This window comes from Panulirus ornatus, chromosome 56 (assembly GCF_036320965.1).
Source record: "Panulirus ornatus isolate Po-2019 chromosome 56, ASM3632096v1, whole genome shotgun sequence".
Classification (NCBI taxonomy): domain Eukaryota; kingdom Metazoa; phylum Arthropoda; class Malacostraca; order Decapoda; family Palinuridae; genus Panulirus; species Panulirus ornatus.
Window position 1 is genome coordinate 26,191,509 of NC_092279.1, and position 22,164 is coordinate 26,213,672.

At 39.3% G+C, this 22,164-nt stretch overlaps 2 protein-coding genes across 2 annotated transcripts in view; one reads left to right on the forward strand and one right to left on the reverse strand.

The window, feature by feature from the left end:
* Positions 1–2,350, reverse strand: part of LOC139766029 (cyclin-F-like) — a 65,833-nt gene extending 63,483 nt beyond the window's left edge. The window contains exon 1 of the mRNA XM_071694145.1: positions 2,233–2,350. The gene's annotated coding sequence lies outside the window, so the exon portion shown is untranslated. The remainder of the gene's footprint in view (positions 1–2,232) is intronic.
* Positions 2,351–7,933: 5,583 nt separating this feature from the next.
* The window catches only part of Glyp (glycogen phosphorylase), a 61,831-nt gene continuing 47,600 nt past the window's right edge, over positions 7,934–22,164 (forward strand). Inside the window, exon 1 of the mRNA XM_071694146.1 lies at positions 7,934–8,277. Coding sequence (XP_071550247.1) covers positions 8,035–8,277 — 243 coding nt within the window. The 5' untranslated portion in view covers positions 7,934–8,034. The remainder of the gene's footprint in view (positions 8,278–22,164) is intronic.

Sequence of the window (22,164 nt, forward strand, 5' to 3'; positions counted from 1 at the left end):
CTTTGGAACTCTCAGGTCTTTCGTGCCTTTCTCAATAACTGACCTGGCACATTGTAAAATTTTAGAGAGGATTTTCACTCCCTCCAAAATTTATAAATAATTTGTCTCGTCTTTTTCCTTTTCATTAACCTCTCTATCTTTCAATTAGGGCCCAGCCTTGAGTTGGACTTTAGTCCTTGACTGGAGCCTCATAAAAAAATCTGTGTTGATAGGTTTTGATAGGTAGCCTGAGTTGGTCAGGTTGGGTTTTGCCATGCAGTTCATTTCACTATAGATCATTCCCCATAACTTCAAAGGCCTCCGAACATTTGTTGGAATGGTTCAATATCATATGCTGGAAGAGGAGAGTGAAATAACAGCATATCAAACCAAATCTTTCATAACAATTTCATCTCTACCATGCAATGTATTATCTTGTGAAGTTAAAGAAAAAACAAACACAGTATCCTACTGTATTTGCACCATTTATTAAATGAGGAATCTACCAGAAAAACTTCTGGAATAGTTGAGGACGTTGAAAGAATTAATCAAAACCAAAGGAGTGATTGGGACCAATTTTTCCTCTAATCCTATGATAATAATCAAGTCAATGACAGTAAAAGCAATGAAGATCAAGGAAAATATGGGAGTTATTCTTTTCAGTCCTGACCACATATGGCATACAACTGCTCAATGAAGTCCTAACTATGTATACTATACAATATGAATTTTCTATCCAACACTGTAAGGAACCAGTGGTTCTTTTACTAACTGTAGACATAGGTAGATGCCAAAAATCACCAGCAACTCTAATAGCATGCTGAAGGAACCAATAGTTCCTTTAATAATCAGAGGCAAGTGCAAATGACAAGAATCACCTGCAACTCTGACTAGTATAAAGAAATATCGACAAGGTTCAGTTACCAAGAGAAAACTACAATGGCAGTATCATATCCAATGAGGCTAAGTGCTGCTGCTCTGGCAGCAGAGTGCCCATCCATTGGGAAAAGTTAAATCTAAGTGCCTCAAGGGGATATTGTAGTCTTCTAGAGTATCTAAGTCTCCTCCACCTTTTCATGGAGACCTTGTTTGTACACCCTTAGGGGTGGAACCAAAGGGGGAGGTATTGCCCAACTCCATCAGGGAAAATACTTTTTAAAAGAAACACTTGAAGGTTTTTGAACAATCTGAGAGCCCTGCTGCCTCTGGGAAACACTGCACCGGATCCACCTTCTGCCAGAGTCCTGTCAAGAATGGGGCACTAAAGGGTATGATGCAGCACTGAATGTTAATGGGATGACTGGTGAGAGTAAAAGAAGGTAGCTTGAGGAGAAATTTAAAAGTTATAGTTTGGATGAGCTGGGGACTGGGAAACCCATATCCTTGGGCATGGTGCATGGAATAAAAATGGAAATGATGAATACAAGTTGCGGGAGAGCCTAGAAGGAGGAGTGGTATGAACAGAAATAAGTGAAATTATTAAGAAAAGGGATAGGAGGTGCGATTGTGCTATCACCAGGAGTATGGGAGGGACTTACAGGACATGCATGGAATAGATCAATAATATCATAGGTGAAAGGAAAGATTAGAATTACAAAGTATGCATCAGTATATGTATATGCACTTGTTAATACGAAGACTTTGTGAGGTAAGGATGAAACGAAACGTTCTGAAGAAATTTGAATGACTGTATAGAAGGGTTTGGGAGGGAAAGAAAAGGTGGTTGTAATGTGATATATTATTTACTTTTGCAGGATAAAATAAATCCCAATCACGATATCCCATCTTGACTTTTCTCCACACTAAATTCTATCATACCATATAAAAATTGTTAGATTCCAATGGTGATAAGGAAGAGAGACGACATTAAATATTTATTAGCACAAATAAACAAGCGAAATCAAAGATAGTAAAATTCTTCAATTTGACCGTAAATATTTAACATTCATACATCATAGATAGATAACTCTACAAAGAACCTATTTCGATTAAGGAAGACTATAAACACAGATTACCCTAACTACTATGTCTACTTCATATCAATGTATTTGCTAGTAAAACTAGCAAATACGGTGAACAAACAAACAACCACATTCTCGCAGACATAGCGGAATTTAATCCCGCCCGAGTCCTAGTCACGAATTGTTGAGGTCCTCCTGCATTAGGAGAAAAAACGATCAATCTCCATATCAGTCAAATCAAATATCGTTTCACGTACACTGTGCAATAATTATACCAGAGAGCGCTTCTTACCATAAAGGTAATGACAATGTTTCTAATGAACCTCTGCTTGTTGTCCTTACACCCGCCACAACAACAATACCTCCGATTCCTCCACAAAACAAATGCAGAAAGTTTATTCACATTAGTTATTTTTCACGCCTGTTTTACCATAAAATACGGAATATTTATATTTCAATAAACTTTCTTGCTTACGTTTAGTTGCTTATAATTCCATCAGATTAAATATGCAAAAATCTTACAACTTGATAAAGGAATCGCACACACGAAGCCATCATATGGCCGCCACTGGTAATCTTTTTTAACAAACGAAGAATTGCAATTTAAACACTTACCAGTGGAAGAACGATTGCCAGTTACCTTAGATATATAGCACAAAATTAAAGAAACTAGGATTGGTTCATTTTTACAAAACACTTCCATTCCATTCCATGAACCAAAGCTGAATTCTGTTACCTTGAGAAGGAAAAAAGTTGCATTCGGTATCACGTAAAAAGTGCAACTTACCTTGTCTTCCAAGCTTTAAACTGTTCTCTTGTTGCCATATTTATAAGTTTTGGCTTACGTACATCACTTGAACAAAACATAGAATATAATTTAGCTGTCAGAATATTAAGATTCAAGAAAAAAAGTAAACTTTGCTTTTAGTGCGGGTCCTTATATATATATATATATATATATATATATATATATATATATATATATATATATATATATATATATATATATATATATATATATATATATATATATATATTGTATGGTTGCGAGGCGTGGGCTATGGATAGAGTTGTGCGCAGGAGGATGGATGTGCTGGAAATGAGATGTTTGAGGACAATGTGTGGTGTGAGGTGGTTTGATCGAGTGAGTAACGTAAGGGTAAGAGAGATGTGTGGAAATAAAAAGAGCGTGGTTGAGAGAGCAGAAGAGGGTGTTTGGAAGTGGTTTGGGCACATGGAGAGGATGAGTGAGGAAAGATTGACCAAGAGGATATATGTGTCGGAGGTGGAGGGAACAAGGAGAAGAGGGAGACCAAATTGGAGGTGGTAAGATGGAGTGAAAAAGATTTTGTGTGATCGGGGCCTGAACATGCAGGAGGGTGAAAGGAGGGCAAGGAATAGAGTGAATTGGAGCGATGTGGTATACCGGGGCTGACGTGCTGTCAGTGGATTGAATCAAGGCATGTGAAGCGTCTGGGGTAAACCATGGAAAGCTGTGTAGGTATGTATATTTGCGTGTGTGGACGTATGTATATACATGTGTATGGGGGGGGGTTGGGCCATTTCTTTCGTCTGTTTCCTTGCGCTACCTCGCAAACGCGGGAGACAGCGACAAAGTATACAAAAAAAAAAAAAATATATATATATATATATATATATATATATATATATATATATATATATATATATATATATCTGTGGAAGGTATTAAGAATATATGGTGTGGGAGGCAAGTTGTTAGAAGCAGTGAAAAGTTTTTATCGAGGATGTAAGGCATGTGTACGTGTAGGAAGAGAGGAAAGTGATTGGTTCTCAGTGAATGTAGGTTTGCGGCAGGGGTGTGTGATGTCTCCATGGTTGTTTAATTTGTTTATGGATGGGGTTGTTAGGGAGGTGAATGCAAGAGTTTTGGAAAGAGGGGCAAGGATGAAGTCTGTTGGGGATGAGAGAGCTTGGGAAGTGAGTCAGTTGTTGTTCGCTGATGATACAGCGCTGGTGGCTGATTCATGTGAGAAACTGCAGAAGCTGGTGACTGAGTTTGGTAAAGTGTGTGAAAGAAGAAAGTTAAGAGTAAATGTGAATAAGAGCAAGGTTATTAGGTACAGTAGGGTTGAGGGTCAAGTCAATTGGGAGGTGAGTTTGAATGGAGAAAAACTGGAGGAAGTGAAGTGTTTTAGATATCTGGGAGTGGATCTGGCAGCGGATGGAAACATGGAAGCGGAAGTGGATCATAGGGTGGGGGAAGGGGGCGAAAATTCTGGGAGCCTTGAAGAATGTGTGGAAGTCGAGAACATTATCTCGGAAAGCAAAAATGGGTATGTTTGAAGGAATAGTGGTTCCAACAATGTTGTATGGTTGCGAGGCGTGGACTATGGATAGAGTTGTGCGCAGGAAGATGGATGTGCTGGAAATGAGATGTTTGAGGACAATGTGTGGTGTGAGGTGGTTTGAGCGAGTAAGTAACGTAAGGGTAAGAGAGATGTGTGGAAATAAAAAGAGCGTGGTTGAGAGAGCAGAAGAGGGTGTTTTGAAATGGTTTGGTCACATGGAGAGAATGAGTGAGGAAAGATTGACCAAGAGGATATATGTGTCGGAGGTGGAGGGAACGAGGAGAAGAGGGAGACCAAATTGGAGGTGGAAAGATGGAGTGAAAAAGATTTTGTGTGATCGGGGCCTGAACATGCAGGAGGGTGAAAGGAGGGCAAGGAATAGAGTGAATTGGAGCGATGTGGTATACCGGGGTTGACGTGCTGTCAGTGGATTGAATCAAGGCATGTGAAGCGTCTGGGGTAAACCATGGAAAGCTGTGTAGGTATGTATATTTGAGTGTGTGGACGTATGTATATACATGTGTATGGGGGTGGGTTGGGCCATTTCTTTCGTCTGTTTCCTTGCGCTACCTCGCAAACACGGGAGACAGCGGCAAAAAAAAAAAAAAAAAAAAAAAAAAAATATATATATATATATATATATATATATATATATATATATATATATATATATATATATATATATATATATATATATGTGTAGTGTGTGTGTGTGTGTGTGTGTGTGTGTGTGTGTGTGTGTGTGGCTCATATGTATTCATTACATTTTCTGTGTTGATGCATATCACATGTTTTCATTTCAATGGTAGCTTTCTCCCCAGTGGAGAGTAGTTTTATCATGTTCCCCAGAGATGAAAGTTGCTTTGTCGCTACTTGCCAGTGGGAAAAGCTAAGGGGGAAATTATCCCTTAACTTTGGAAAATACGTTTCATATGTTCCAAATTTCGACTAATTCTCAACATATTTCTTACATCATGCCAAACCTACAAATCCAAGAAAAAAGTATCTAAGGACTAATGTATTGAACTAACTTGTCCAACTACAATTGTGGGTTCAGTGTTTTGTGTTTTGCTTCAGTACATGCAGTGTTCTAGGAAAAACTGATTACAAGAGAATATTTTGGGATATATGTTAGACCTAATGAACTTATGGGTCACTGTAAAGTGAGTACAGGCAATCTGGATTGCGACAGGCAGCAAGCTATCGGAGGTAAACCAGGATCTATATGAACACACCTTTCCGCCATTATGGTGCACGGTAACTAACCTAACCCTTTGCCCTTGTCTCGCACCATGTTTAAATCACATTTCTACCGTATCCTTCATATGCCATGAAGCAGGCAATTTAAAGGAACGATTTTTCATGTCTAGTTTCCTCAAGACACAACTGACAAGAATAGGAGAGTGTTTCCCAAGACTCTTAATGAGAATAGAACAATCCTCCTTCAAAGAATAGTCAACCTAGTGTTCGAAAACTAGCGATCACTAATCAAGTGAATTCCTGAACCTTGCGTTGGGTATAGTGATACGATTGTGCGATATAGACGAAGCCTTGAACAAAGGTACGATGCAGATCAGAGTGAATCCTGTGGATGGACAAAGTATTTCTAAGTGTCTGTCATTGATGTGGAGACGACACAGAGTAAGATTGAAGCCAAGGTAAGCGTGTATGTGTGATATCGGTTTGGATAATATTCCTCCAACTGGATAAATATACCTACTTAAAATCTCCAAACTGAAGTGATAGCTCTCATCAATATGTAGGCTAGGCTTTATGGGTACTGGGTACTCTATGAAAGTATAACAGTTGAGTACAAACAAATTCTAGTACGAATCGTTTTCAGTTATTCATATTTAGTTACCTGGTAAACAGCTATATAGTCATTTTTTTTCCTCTTATTCAGGGCTGCTTGATAAGGTCATTCTGGTAACGATGTCGAACAGAAAGAAATTTCTCTTTACGTGGAATAGAGCATATGTTTTACTCCATTATTCATTCGATTACATAAAACCAATACGGATCAGAGATCATGTAAATGTATATGTTATCTCCACGAGAGGAATAAAACTTGCTCAACTGTTTTACTATTCGGAAATGGTGCATTGTGAATCTTGGTCAATATTGTTACCAGTATAACTGAATAATCAAATCAGTGTAATGGTGATATGCACAAAATGCGTAGAAAAAAATCTTGTTATAGTATTTTTTTTCTAGAATTACCAAATTCTCATGACAAAAATCAATGATAATAATAATAATAATAATAATAATAATAATAATAATAATAATAATAATAATAATCATTATCATTATTATTATTATTATTATTATACAACATAGAAAAGACAATTCATACATAAAGAAAAGACGTTAAAACATACCGTAGAGCTTAGCTTGTATTTCTGTTCAAAAATCAAGTTCTTTGCGGCATCGGAGAATTACTCAATGCATCCAAGGTTGCTAAGAGAAAATCCAGCTATTCAGACAACAAACTAAAATACGTGCAGTGATTAGCAAAACTATGTTGAGGTTACCATTCTGTCACTTCCTTGAACATATAAATGTGAATTTTGATTATTAATTCATACCCTGATATAGAATTGAGGTTTTATCTCTGAGCGCACCTGAGTAGCATCCACCAACCACGAAACAAACATTAATGGCGCAAATTTAGGTTCCCTGAACCAACAGAATTGCAGAATCTCCAATATCAAGGCCAATCAATTATTTTCCCTCAGTAGTGATTAAACTTCTCTATTAAACCTTGATGATGTGAAGATCATTTATATATACATGATGAATCCATCATCAACATTATTTGGAAAGGTATATAACGTCTAAATGATGGCGCAAATTTAGGATCCTTGAACCAAGAGAATTGCAGAATCTCCAATATCAAGGCCAATTAATTATTTTCCCTTAGTAGTGATTAAACTTCTTTATTAAATATTGATGATGTGAAGATCATTTACATATACATGATGAATCCATCATCAACATTATTTGGAAAGCTATATAACGTCTAAATGATGTGTCATCCCGCTGAAGAATCACACTCGAAAAAATTATGTATAAATCAGTCACCTGGTTTATTGCCAAGATAATTTGTCAAGCATATTTTTTCAAGTAATGGAAAATGTGCAGAATAATAGTGACTTCTCAAAGTGGGCTATAGATGAAGCCATATTCGAAAGAAAAGGTGGGCACTAACATCGGATGTGCCACTTTGGCTCCATCTTTAATCATTGTTGATTCATTGTGAATGAAAGTGAATAATGACCTATCAACATGTACTTACCATAGCCGAGCAATCATAGCTTGGCTTGTTCTCAAAAAAGAAAGGTTAGATTGACGATTACCTTACCAAAGTCATTGTGCTCCACCCCCACTGCTCAAATTAGATTCTCGAGAACATTATACCGCTCAATGACCTTCTCAAAGTCACCCACTCTGTTTACGCATTATATTTCTTAATATACAATGAAAAAAATAATTAATCTATATCGATATGATAGAGCTATTATTTCACGCTTATTGCCAAGCATTTTCACTGACCTAGAGAGGTCATGTGAAGGTCACTGGTAAGGTTTATTGAGTTGCTCTTCTTTCTCCCTTTAAATCTAGCGGTCCGGGGATCGCGAGCGCAGCGCATGCGTGTGGCGTGACCTTGGGGTGTCCATGAGGCAGTGTGTGTAAAGAGGTGTCGTCTGCAGTGGGCGATAGTGGACGGCTAGGTTCAGTGTAAGGAGCATCTTCCTGACATCATGACCACTCCTCAATCCGACCTCGACAAAAGGAAGCAGATCTCCGTAAGGGGGATTGCCCAGGTTGAAAATGTTGCCAATGTCAAAAAGACATTCAATCGTCATCTCCATTACACACTGGTAAAAGACAGAAATGTGGCGACTCCCCGTGATTACTACTTCACCCTAGCTCATACAGTCAGAGATCATCTTACATCAAGATGGATCAGAACTCAGCAGCACTATTACGAGAAGGATCCAAAGGTAAAGAATGACTTAAGATACAGACCAAGCCTCATAGGTGTTGTTTCCATTGAGTTGGACATGGCAACTGGCTAATGTAGAAAGTTTTTCATTGTTACCAGCTGCATTGAACAAAGTATTTTATGATATATGTATATGGCTTTTTATATATGTATATATATGTTTTATTTCTGAAATAATCATTACGTCCATAATATGAGGTAGTAATCCCAATAATGTTATTGGCATCACTTCTGGAAGCTGACTAGATCAAACACCTACCTCCCTTGGTTAATCAAATTTGATTATAGCATTAATTAGTATTGATAAGTAGACATTCCTCTGATAATATTATCCTAAAATTGTTTCCATTCTATTACTTGTCAGGTAGTAGGCTTTTGTCTTATGGGTAAAAGTGAAACTCTTTCTTATATCGGGGTGCATGTTGGTGCCAAACTTTTCCGTACGATGCTTCTCTGCTTGGCTTACAGCTTTAAGGATGAGACCACCAGGTTAAAATGTACCGTGCGCTAAAGACAAGTTGAATTGACATGTTGTTAAACTTTTAACCCCTGGTCTACATTAGTGTTAAGTAAGAGCTGGATTTTTTTTTTTTTTTTGGTGGGGGGGAGGATGAAGGAAATGAGCTTGCAAAGTTAGCTGCTGATTCTGAAAGTAAGTGGAGGTTAAGGTGTCGAAACAGAGTGATTTCTTCATATCCCAGCGGAAAATGTAGTTCATTTACTTAACACAGTCTGATTTTCTTTGAGTCCAACCAGATATTCCCATTATACTTACAAGTCTGGTATCGTACCTTATCCAGTGAGACAAACCAAATGTGGCAGACTTACATTAAGAATCTCCATCCCACCATATTCACACTTACAACCACATTCATGCACCGACACACACTTAATCAGCTAATCCCCACGTTTAATGTATAATTATCACGTTCAAACACTTACCATATTCAAACTACACTTAGCTGCATACTCACGATTTTCAAATACATTTCCCCCACATTTATATGCGTAGTCACAGATTACTCAACCCATTCATACGTACATTGACACCATTCGAACGCACACTGACCTCATTCAGATATATTCAAACGTGTACTTGCCACATTATTGCGCTTTGTCACAACATTTAGTCATACTCCCTGCATTCAACCAAACGCATGCTTACAACATTTACCGATATCCCCTGCATTCATATATATATATATATATATATATATATATATATATATATTATATATATATATATATATATATATATATATATATTAATTTATTATACTTTGTCGCTGTCTCCCGCGTTAGCGAGGTAGCGAGGTACACGTCCACACACGCACATATACATACCTATACATCTCAACGTATATATACACACACATACATATACATTTATACACTTGTACATAATTCATACTGTCTGCCCTTATTCATTTTCGTCGCCACCCCGCCACACATGATATGACTACCCCCTCCCCCCCGCATGCGCACGAGGTAGCGATAGGAAAAGACAACAGCTGTCATGTATAATGCACCGAAACCATCCTAGCCTGAGCCAGGTACGCAATTTATCAACCAACCCCTAGGGGTAGATGAACAGCTGTGTTGACCGTGGACCGACTGCTGCAACAAGGATTCGAATTGATTTGCTAGATCCTGGGCGGCCCGTGAATGCGTCACGGTCAGGAACGCTAACCGCTACACCACGGGAGAATATGTATGTATGTATGTATGTATATGTTTATATGTAATCTTTTTTATACTTAGTCGCTGTCTTCCGCGTTAGCGAGGTAGCGCAAGGAAATAGACGAAGGAATGGCCCAACCCACCCACATACACATGTATATACATTAACGCCCACACACGCACATATGCATACCTATACATTTCAACGTATATATACATATACATACACAAACATATACATACACGTGTACATATTCATAATTGCTGCATTCTTTCATTCGCGTCGCCACACCGCCACACATGAAATTGGACCCCCCACCCCCGCGCGCGCGAGGTGTCGCAAGGAAAAGACAACAAAGGCCACATTCGTTCACACTCAGTCTCTAGCTGTCATTTGTAATGCACCGAAACCACAGCTTCCTTTCCACATCCAGGCCCCACAAAACTTTCCATGGTTTACCCCAGACACTTTACATGCCCTGGTTCAATTCATTGACCACGTCCACCCAGGTATACTACGTCGTTCCAATTTACTCAATTCCTTGCACGCCTTTCATCCTCCTGTATGTTCAGGCCCCGATCGCTTAAAATCTTTTTCACTCCATTCTTCCACCTCCAATTTGGTCTTCCACTTCTCCTCGTTCCCTCCACCTCTGACACATATATCCTCTTTGTCAATCTTTCTTCATTCATTCTCACCATGTGACCAAACCATTGCAATACACCCTCTTCTGCTCTCTCAAGCACACTCTTTTTATTACAACTCATCTCTCTTACCCTTTCATTATATACTCGATCAAGCCACCTCACACCACATATTGACCTCAAACATTTCATTTCCAACACATCCACCCTCATCCGCACAGCCATATCTATAGCATGGGCTATAAATAGTCCTTCAAGCATACCCATTTTTGCTCTCCGATATAACATTCTCGCCTTCCTCACTTTCTTCAACGCTCCCAGAGCCTTCGCCCCCTCCTCCAACCTGTGACTCACTTCCGCTTCCATGGTTCGATCCGCTGCTAAATCCACTCCCAGATATCTAAAACACTTCACTTTCTCCAGTTTTTCTCCATTCAAACTTACCTCCCAATTGACTTGTCCCTCAATCCTACTGAATCTAATAACCTTGCTCTTATTCACATTTAGGTTTCTTCTTTCACACACTTACCAGACTCGGTCACCAACTTCTGCAGTTTCTCACTTGAGTCAGCCACCAATGCTGTATCATCAGCGAACAACAACTGACACTTCCCAAGCCCTCTCATCCAAAACAGACTGCTTACTTGCTCCTCTCTCCAAAACTCTTGTATTCACCTCCCTAACAACCCCATCCATAAACAAATTAAAACAACCCTGGAGACAACACGCACCGCTGCCGCAAACCAACATTCACTGGGAACCAATCACTTTTCTCTCTTCCTATACGAACACATGCCTTACATCCTTGATTAAAACTTTTCACTGCTTCTTGCAACTCTCCTCCCACACTACATACTCTTAATACCTTCCACAAAGCATCTTTATCAAATCTATCATATGCCTTCTCCAGATCCATAAATGCCACACACAAATCCATCTGTTTTTCTAAGTACTTCTCATATATTCTTCAAAGCATACATCTGATCCACACATCCTCTACCACTTCTGAAACCACAATGCTCTTCCCCAATCTGATGCTCTGTACATCCCTTCACCTTCTCAATCAATACCCTCCCATATAATTTCCTGGGAATTCTCAACAAACTTATACCTCTGTGATTAGAACACTCACTTTTATCCTCTTTGTCTTTATACAATGGCACTATGCATGCATTCTGCCAATCCCGGGCACTTCACCATGAACCATACATAAATTGAATATTCTCAACAACACAGTCACTCCTTTTTTAATCAACTCCACTGCAATATATATATATATATATATATATATATATATATATATATATATATATATATATATATATACATATATATATATATATATATATATATATATATATATATATATATATATATATGTATGTGTGTGTGTGGATGGGTTTTTCTACGCGTTTCCCGGCGTTACATTGCTGACGCGGGAAACGGCGATCAAGTATAATAATGTTAATATATATATATATATATATATATATATATATATATATATATATATATATATATATATATATATATATATATATATATGACGTGTCAGTGGACTGAATGAATCAGGGAATGTGAAGAGGCCGGGGGAAACCATGTATTGGGCTGTGGGGCCTGGATGTAGAAAGGGAACTGTGGTTTCGGTGTATTACACATGACGGATAGAGAATGGATGTGAGCGGATGTGGTCTGACTTTATTTGTCCTTGATACTATTGCAAGAAACGGCGACAAAGTATGAAAGAATATATATATATATATATATATATATATATATATATATATATATATATATATATATATATGTATGTATGTATGTAGATAGATAGGTAGATAGATAACGTGCAAAAGACGAGAACAAAGAGGTGCATCGATGAATGAGAAAGGGGAATTGGTAACAGGTGGTGATAAAGTGGAGATGGTCTGAGAATTTTGAAGGACTGTTGAATTTGTTTTAGATGATAGTGTGGCAAATGTAGGGTGCTTGGGTCGTGATAGTATGTGAAGTGAGAGGGGTTATAGAGAGTGGTTTGGTGAAGATGTGGTGAAAGCCTTGTGTAAGAGAAATGTGGCAAGGCGGCTGCAGGTGACACTGTTGTTGATTGGCTAGTTAGGAATTTCTCTGTGTATGGATCATGATAAGGTGCCTGAGGATTGGCGGAATACATGTATAGTGCCACTATATAGAGGAAACTAGGATAAAAGTGAGTGTTCAAAGTCGAGAGGTACAAGTTTGTTGAGTATACCTGGTAAGTTGTATGGGAAGGTTGTGACGGAGTTAAAGCATGTTCACTTTTGTACAGAGCATCAGATTGGGAAGGAACAGTGTGGTATCAGAAGTGGTCGAGGATGTGTGGATCAAGTGTTTGCATTAAAGAATGTATGTGAGAAATACATAGAGAAACGGATGGATTTGTATGTGGCATAAATGGATCTGAAGAGAGCTTATGGTAGGGTTGACAGAGATACCTTGTGGATGGTGTTAAGAATATACGGTGTTGGAGGAAAGCTGCTAGAAGGAGTGAGAAATTTGTTCAGAGGTGTAAGACGTGTACGAGTAGGGAAAGAGGAGAGTGCGTGGTTCCAAGTCAAGGTTGGTCTGCGGCAGGGGTGTGTGATGTCACCATGGTTGTTTGATTTCTTAATAGATGGGATGATGAGGGATGTAAATGCGAGAGTCTTGGAGAGAGGGGCGAGTATGCAGTCTGTAAGGGTTTAGAGGGCCTGGGAAGAGTTATTCACTAATGATACAGCACTGGTAACAGATTTAAGTGTGTTTTGAAACAACCGAAGTTGGTGACTGAATGTGGTGGAACAGTGTGTGAAAGGTGGAAGTTGAGAATATATGTGAATAAAAGCAAGGTTATTAGGTTTAGCAGAGTTTAGGGACAGTTGGTTAGGGTTTGAGTTTGAAAGGAGAAAAACTGGTGAAAGTGAAGTGTATTAGATATCTGGGAGTGGATATGGCAGCGAATGGAACCATGGGAGAAGTGTCATAGGGTGGGTGAGGGGATGAATGTTCTGTGAGCACTGAAGAATGTGTGGAAAGAGAGATTGTTATTTTGAGGGGCAAAAGTTGTTATGTTTGAAGTATAGCAGTTCCAACATTATACTAAGGATTTGAGGCATGGTCTTGTATGTGAGTGTGCAGAGGAGGGTGGATGTGTTGGAAATGAGATGTTTGAGGACAATATGTGGTGTGAGGTGGTTTTATAGGGTAAGTAATGAAAGGGTAAGACAGAGGAATGCTAATAAAAAGTGTGGTTAGAGAGCTGAAGAGTGTCTGCTGAAAGTGTTTTGACTTACAGAAAGAATGAATGAGGAAGGGTTGACAATGAGGGTACATGTGTTCGAAGTGGAGGAAACAAGGAAAATAGGATGACCAAATTGGAGATAGCATGATGGAGTGAACATTATTTTGAGCGATCTGGGCCTGAACATGCAGAAGGGTGAAAGGTTTGCACACGATAGAATGAATTGGAATGATGGTATACAGTGTCGACGTGCTGTCAGTGGACTGTACCAGGGCATGTGAAGTGTCCGGGGTAAAACATGGGAAAATGTTTCGGCTTGGTTATGGATAGGGAGTTGTGGTTTCGTTGCATTACTCATGACAGCTAGAGAATGGATGTGAGTAGATGGGGCCTTTCTTTGTCTATTCCTGGCGCTAACGCGGAAAACGATGATCAAGTATATATATATATATATATATATATATATATATATATATATATATATATATATATATGGAAGCGGAAGTGGATCATAGGGTGGGGGAGGGGGCGAAAATTCTGGGAGCCTTGAAGAATGTGTGGAAGTCGAGAACATTATCTCGGAAAGCAAAAATGGGTATGTTTGAAGGAATAGTGGTTCCAACAATGTTGTATGGTTGCGAGGCCTGGGCTATGGATAGAGTTGTGCGCAGGAGGATGGATGTGCTGGAAATGAGGTGTTTGAGGACAATGTGTGGTGTGAGGTGGTTTGATCGAGTAAGTAACGTAAGGGTAAGAGAGATGTGTGGAAATAAAAAGAGCGTGGTTGAGAGAGCAGAAGAGGGTGTTTTGAAATGGTTTGGGCACATGGAGAGAATGATGGAGGAAAGATTGACCAAGAGGATATATGTGTCGGAGGTGGAGGGAACGAGGAGAAGAGGGAGACCAAATTGGAGGTGGAAAGATGGAGTGAAAAAGATTTTGTGTGATCGGGGCCTGAACATGCAGGAGGGTGAAAGGAGGGCAAGGAATAGAGTGAATTGGAGCGATGTGGTATACCGGGGTTGACGTGCTGTCAGTGGATTGAATCAAGGCATGTGAAGCGTCTGGGGTAAACCATGGAAAGCTGTGTAGGTATGTATATTTGCGTGTGTGGACGTATGTATATACATGTGTATGGGGTGGGTTGGGCCATTTCTTTCGTCTGTTTCCTTGCGCTACCTCGCAAACGCGGGAGACAGCGACAAAAAAAAAAAAAAATATATATATATATATATATATATATATATATATATATATATATATATATATATATGTATATATATATATATATATATATATATATATATATATATATATATATATATATATATATGTTTGCTTTGAAGAATGTATGAGAAATACTTAGAAAAACAGATGGATTTTTATGTAGCATTTATGGAACTGGAAAAGGCAAATGATAGAGCTGATAGAGACGCTTTGTGGAAGGTATTAAGAGTATATGGTGTGGGAGGTAAGTTGCTAGAAGCAGTGAAAAGTTTTTATCAAGGATGTAAGGCATGTGTAAGTTTTGGAAGAGAGGAAAGTGATTGGTTCCCAGTGAATGTCGGTTTGCGGCAAGGATGTGTGATGTCTCCATGCTTGTTTAATTTGTTCATGGATGGGGTTGTTAGGGAGGTGAATACAAGAGTTTTGGAGAGGTGGGCAAGTATGCAGTATGTTGTGGATGAGAGGGCTTGGGAAGTGTCAGTTGTTGTTCGCTGATGATACAGCGCTGGTGGCTGATTCAGGTGAGAAACAAGAAGCTGGTGACTGAGGTTGGTAAAGTGTTTGAGAGAAGAAAGCTGAGAGTAAATGTGAATAAGAGCAAGGTTATGAGGTTCAGTAGGGTTGAGGGACAAGTTAATTGGGAGGTAAGTTTGAATGGGGAAAAAACTGGAGGAAGTGAAGTGTTTTAGGTATCTGGGAGTGGATTTAGCAGTGGATGGAACCATGGAAGTGGAAGTGAGTCACAGGGTGGGTGAGGGGGGCGAAGGCTCTAGGAGCGTTGAGGAATGTGTGGAAGGTGAGAACGTTATCTTGGAGAGCAAAAATGAGTATGTTTGAAGGAATAATGGTTCCAACAATGTTATATGGTTGCGAGGCGTGGGATATGGATAGGGTTGTGCGGAGGAGGGTTGATTTGTTGGAAATGAAATGTTTGAGGACAATATGTGGTGTGAGGTGGTTTGATGGAGTAAGTAATGAAAGGGTAAGAGAGATGTGTGGTAATAAGAAGAGTGTGGTTTAGAGAGCAGAAGAGGGTGTATTGAAATAGTTTGGTCACATTGAGAGAATGATGGAGGAAAGATTGGCAAAGAGGATATATTTGTTAGAGGTGGAGGAAACGAGAAGTGGGAGACCACATTGGAGGTGGAAGGATGGAGTGAAAAAGATTTTAAGCGATCGGGGCCTGAACATGCAAGAGGGTGAAAGGCGTGCAAGGCATAGAGTGAATTGGAACGATGTGTTATACCGGGGTGGACGTGCTGTCTGTGGATTGAACCAGGGCCTGTGAAGTGTCTGGGGTAAACCATGGAAAGTTTTGTGGGGCTTAGATGTGGAAAGGGAGCTGTGGTTTTGGTGCATTACACATGACAGCTAGAGACTGAGTGTGAACGAATGTGGCCCTTGGCTTTTCCTATCGCTACCTCGTGCATGCGTGGGGGTGCTGTTTTTCATGTGTGGCGGGGTGGCGACGAGAATGGATGAGGGCAGCAAGTATGAATATGTACATGTGTGTATATGTATATATATGTATACGTTGAAATTTATAGGTATGTATATGTGCGTGTGTGAGTGTTTATGTATATACATGTGTATTTTGGATGGGTTGGGCCATTCTTTCGTCTGTTTCCTTGCGCTACCACGCTAACGAGGGAGACAGCGACTAAGTATGAAAAAGTATATATATATATATATATATATATATATATATATATATATATATATATATATATATATATGTGTGTGTGTGTGTGTGTGTGTGTATATATATAATTGTGTGTGTAATAAAAAGTGGTTGGCCAGTTTCTTGCCGGCCACATTGCTAAGTCACATCCATTAAGTTCACCTCTATAGCACAAACATTCTGCTGTGTAGAGTTCCCGAAGGAGCAATTCTTTCTCCATTTCTCCTCAACCTCTTCCAACACGACCTTTTTTTTTTTTTTACGCACGAACCTCAACATGAAGGTCCTATCATATGCAGACGACCTCACAAACCCATCACGACACTCTTAACACCAGTGAAGTAACATCAAACATGCCGCACTACATTACACAATTAGAAAACTCACTCACCAAGAACATAATTTGCATTTTCGCGGAAGTCTACAGTCACTCTATTAACCCCAGACTTGAATCTAGTTTACACCCTTGAGTCAGCTTGAATGGATAGCCACTTCCTCTTAACAAAACACTAACCCATTTTAGGCATGACGTTTTACTCACATATGACATTCACTCCTCACATCAGTAACATTAAGACAAAAGCAGCGCAAACAGATAACTTCAGAACACTAATTTGCACGAGATATGGACAAGAAAAAGAATCATCCAGCATCCTCAACAAACAATTCATCCATTCCACTGTGAACTATGCTTCACCTGCCTGATCTAACCTCTCAAAGACAAACAACAGATATAACAAGGCTGCAAACAGCACAGAAATATTCCACTAGGAACAATAATTGGCTGCCTAGCAACTATCAAGACACTTTACCACAAGGAAACGAAGATCCTCCCGATACAGACCCACCTTGGTATGCTCAACTTCCAATTCTGTGCAACAGTTTCCACCCAAGTCAATGTGTAACTAACCTCTACTCACAGATCCCTCCACCCCCAAAAAAATGTAGCACTTACAAAACACACATACACACTGAATTAACTCGACAATCACTAAACAACCGACTTATTAAATTTGCTCTTAAACTTCAACCCACCAGACATACATCCATCAAAATCCACACTCCCCAGACAAACACGAGTCACATGGCCGTCTTCGCTATAGACATCATCCATCGCTGTAACACAGCAAACACCGTTTTCAGCATATCCTAAGACCTTTCATGCCTACGATGCAACCAACTACTGTGCACTCTCTGCACACAGAAGGTACACACATCACAACACTTTATGACCCGTGTTGTTGACCGGTAGACGTGGCCATCTTAGTGCTGAGTGCTTGATAAAGATAAGATGGGTCTCCTGGGTCAGGAAATAAGTAGGGAGAGAGAGGAGCTGAAATACGACATAGGGTGGCTGAGGGGACGAAGGTCCTGGGTACATTGAGTATATAGAAAGCGCGGTCACTGTCTGTGAAGACAAGGATGAGTGTGTTTGATGGTGCAGTGTATGGTGTGAGGAGAGTTGATAGAGCGTCATGACACTGTAAGAGAGGCGAGGTGGCAAGCAGAGTATGTCTGAAAGAGCTGAGCAGGGTGTACTGAACTGGAGGGAACAAGAGACGGGAATGATAGAGGCGTCACGAAATGGAGGGATGGAAACCCTTACCAGAACATGCGAGTATCCCGCATAGAACATCAGTTACCCACAGTAACGTAAGAATCACATGGACCTTGTCGTATCAGCAGTAAGAAAAGCTAAGCAACATAGTGTTGCAAGGTAAACTAAGCGTTACTGAGGTCTCCGAGCGGGCGCACCGAATCAAGAGCAATCAAATGGTCCTCGACCTCAGTGTTGGCAAGGTTCACACACGTCCAAGAAGGCGAAAATGTTCCAAGGCTTGTCGCTTTTCGCGAAATTAACTCATGTTAGAAGAATAACTGCTTGGCAGCGGTAAATGTCAGAGCCTCCAGGTTCGTAGGATTCACTGGGTATTGAAAGACTTATGTGAGATGCGTTATATGGGTAATGTAAATGCGTTTGATATTATTAGATGATAAAGGTCTCTTGAAGATGGCAGTTTTCTGGGTAATGAACATGAAATTTGTCTAACTGGATGGTAACCCTGTTAGATTTCCCCATAATATTTGATAGTAATCCTGATATACTTGCTTTGAATATTGAACATTAAAAAGTGACGGAATTATGCTTTCTCCTAACTTGATGGTTTTCGTTGTTTCTTTTAAAATACACCTAAACCTGAATCTGGGTTTCACATCGTGATGTGGAATGCACTCCTTGTTTTCAATGAACTTGCCTAACCCAGTCGCCCAGTATTTGATATTGACACTGCATTGTAAGCGTATCCCATGCTTGAAAAATTCAAACAGAACTAAACTTTGGAAATTTACTTCAGGGGAAATTTATGTAGCACGGAAGATCTTAATGGACTAATCATGAACGATATGAATAATAACCATTTTTAGTCAACGTTCTCTGAAACTTTAAAACTTGTGAAGTCTCTGATAGCACCAGTGATAACTGCCTCTCAGCTTTAAGGAGAATAACGAGTTTTTTTTCTCCCTTATGCTATGACGTACGATAGATTGACAGCCTTACAAAAAATCAGTCAATTCACAGAAATCAAAGAATTAGATGAATAACACGTGATTTCGTTGCCCCAAAGGGCCGTCGCATGCGCAAAAACAGTCATCGGTCGTTAAACATTACTAATTTCCTAGTCATGACACATGAGTCATCTGTTGTCCCTGTAATTTGCTTTGTCACGAGCCGTTACTGCTTTGTATCCTCCCTCACGAAGTGGACATAACATTATGGACACATTCCATCACATAGGGTAATAGACTCTAAAAGTTAAGCATTGCATATAATGCAAGATTTGTATATATTTGCTTTCTCGTTTTTTGTTTTTTGTTTTCAATCTTTAGATATATCGTCTTTGTGTAACATTTGCAGTTAGAGACCACAGCAGGTAAGACTATGTTTTATTCTCAGAAAATTTAACTTCGTTGAGATGTATTCAAGGAGAGCAAATCCCCCACGCTGATCTGCAGCTTAGAAATTTACTCAGTGTTCGAAACACACGAAGAAAACCTCTCGACCTAACATGAGATATTGTCATCCTTAAAGCGAATATTTATTTAACGTGCCAAATGATATAGTTCCACGAGGCGAGAGAATTTAGAAATATTAGTGAACACATTTGTGTATGAAAATGCCAATCAATGTTTAGCTTTTTCGTTTAGAAGTCTGCCTACGCCGGAAGTGTTATATAAGAAGAGCATAGTTGGAATGCTAAGCAGTGTCCTACACTTTATTTTCCTTTTAATTCTTGGCGTACACAATACTTCTTGTCAAACTAGACGTGTGGATGCGTCTTGGAGGTTCATGCTTCAAGTGAACCGTGCGTACTTATTTAGAAAGTAAATGTTTCAAAATCTTTTACTGTTATCTAGGTCACAAAAATTCCTCCAGAACAGGTTAGGCTAACTTCACACTATACACTCTGAATCAGGAGAGAGTGTTTTTGGTAAAACAAAGGTTATTAAACTTTAAAGACATGTGTTGAATAAAACTTACATATAAGGAGAATCTGTTTATGTTTTCAGAGATTTACGGAAGGGAAGCAGAAAAGTAAGTGGTTGATATAAGGTCTCCTTTAAGACTCACGTTTCTGAATAAACAGTTTACGATGTATATGATCAGGTTACCGACTCGGACATCACCAACCTTCTGAGTACTGTATTAATATATAACCGCTTCCTAAACAGTGCATTGTAACGCTCATCGCTCATAGGCGCTTTCAGGTGTTAGTAATAGGGTTAACGACCTAACGTGATTACTTTTTATATTTACCTGTGATGATATCGATGGTTAATGAACTCTTTCTAGGTAGATAGGATGTATGATATTTTACGGTAAACACGTTGATAACGCTTATCTGAAGTGACAGTGATGGTTAGTAACCCTATCTCTGTCTGGTGTTCTACATTTCATACCTCAAAGGTATGAGGTACCACGTTGATATGTCTGGGAACGTGAGTGGATTTAAGACTTAATCCATGGTGTCGGGGCTAGATTAGGTGTAGCTCACTGTACTTGTGCCTTTAAAGAAATGTTTATTTTGATTTGTCAGACTATCACTCCCGTATTTATTTGCGAAAGCTGAATGATCCTTAACAAACTTGCATCATGTCCGTATGTTCAAACCTCTTATAATCTTCGGAGAACGGTAGAAAAATGTTTCACCTTGTATATCTTTTGACGGTTATTAGTTAGTGTACGTAGAAGCTTAGCTTTTTACGGAGGGTCAATACTTGGGAGCTGTTACCAAGGTTAGCAAGTTCTATAACCCACTTGTGATATCTCTTACCATCAACACTGTTTTGGTGACTGAATGAAGTTGGAACGTATTGTAAGAATGGTACTGTTGCTCTTTAGTAGCTATTGCATTTTATTTTTATGTCGGCAGTTGTGAGAAAGAACGTAGCTTATCATGATTTATCTTTGGTTATTTCCTGTATGTAGTCCTGAGAGGTGTAGCTGCCAGCTTGTAGTTCCTTTAGGTAATTCTGTAAGTGACCAGTCTGTTGATTTGTAGAGTGTTCTGAGAAACATTATTCATTGCTGTTATTTTAGGAACGATCAGTATATGATTATTTCATGTAGGAACTACTGGGGTATTGTGACCAGTAATGCGATGGTTAATTGTTGGTTGCCATGACTAAGTAGTCATAGGGTGGATATTTCATGAATAGATTGAATATGGAAAATGAAAATAAAGGTAGAGAAGTGCCAGTTACATGCTCTGGTTCTTGGGTTCACCTTAAGTTTGCATAACTGCGAACTTAACATGGTGACATCTACACTCGTAAGAAAACGTGATATATATTGAAGTTAAGATTTTCTTTCAGCTCTACGGTTTTTTTTTTTTTCAGAGTAGTTTTAGCCAGACTTTTGAGATTCTTTTGTTTTGTTTTGTTTTGTTCAGAAGGTGATCTAGGAAGATACGTTAAAGTAGTTTTACGGGGCTGAAAGAAAACCACTTCCTCTCCTTGCTGGGCGCGGACTGTGTTGGTAGATAGCTATATATACCAGGAAGTTAATCGCTGCAACTGCACACGCAGAGGGTACTTCTCCTTTTGGGTGTCTCCAAATTTAGAGCATTATGCCTGACTTGGTTCCAAAGTTTCGGCAAGTGGTACTGCATGCCTGAAAAATGCGAAGCTAAACAACAATAGTATTTACGCCGGAGGGTGCGAATTATCAAGTGATATAAGGTACGCGTATCCAAGCTGACTCGTAGCCAAGGCTTAACCAAAGTGCCTTAACCGCCAGCCGCTATATACGTGTTACCTGAATGGTATGAGCTGTGAGAATATACTGGTGACAAGCTTACACTTACGTTGTGCGCAAGGACGTCTAAAGGATATATTTC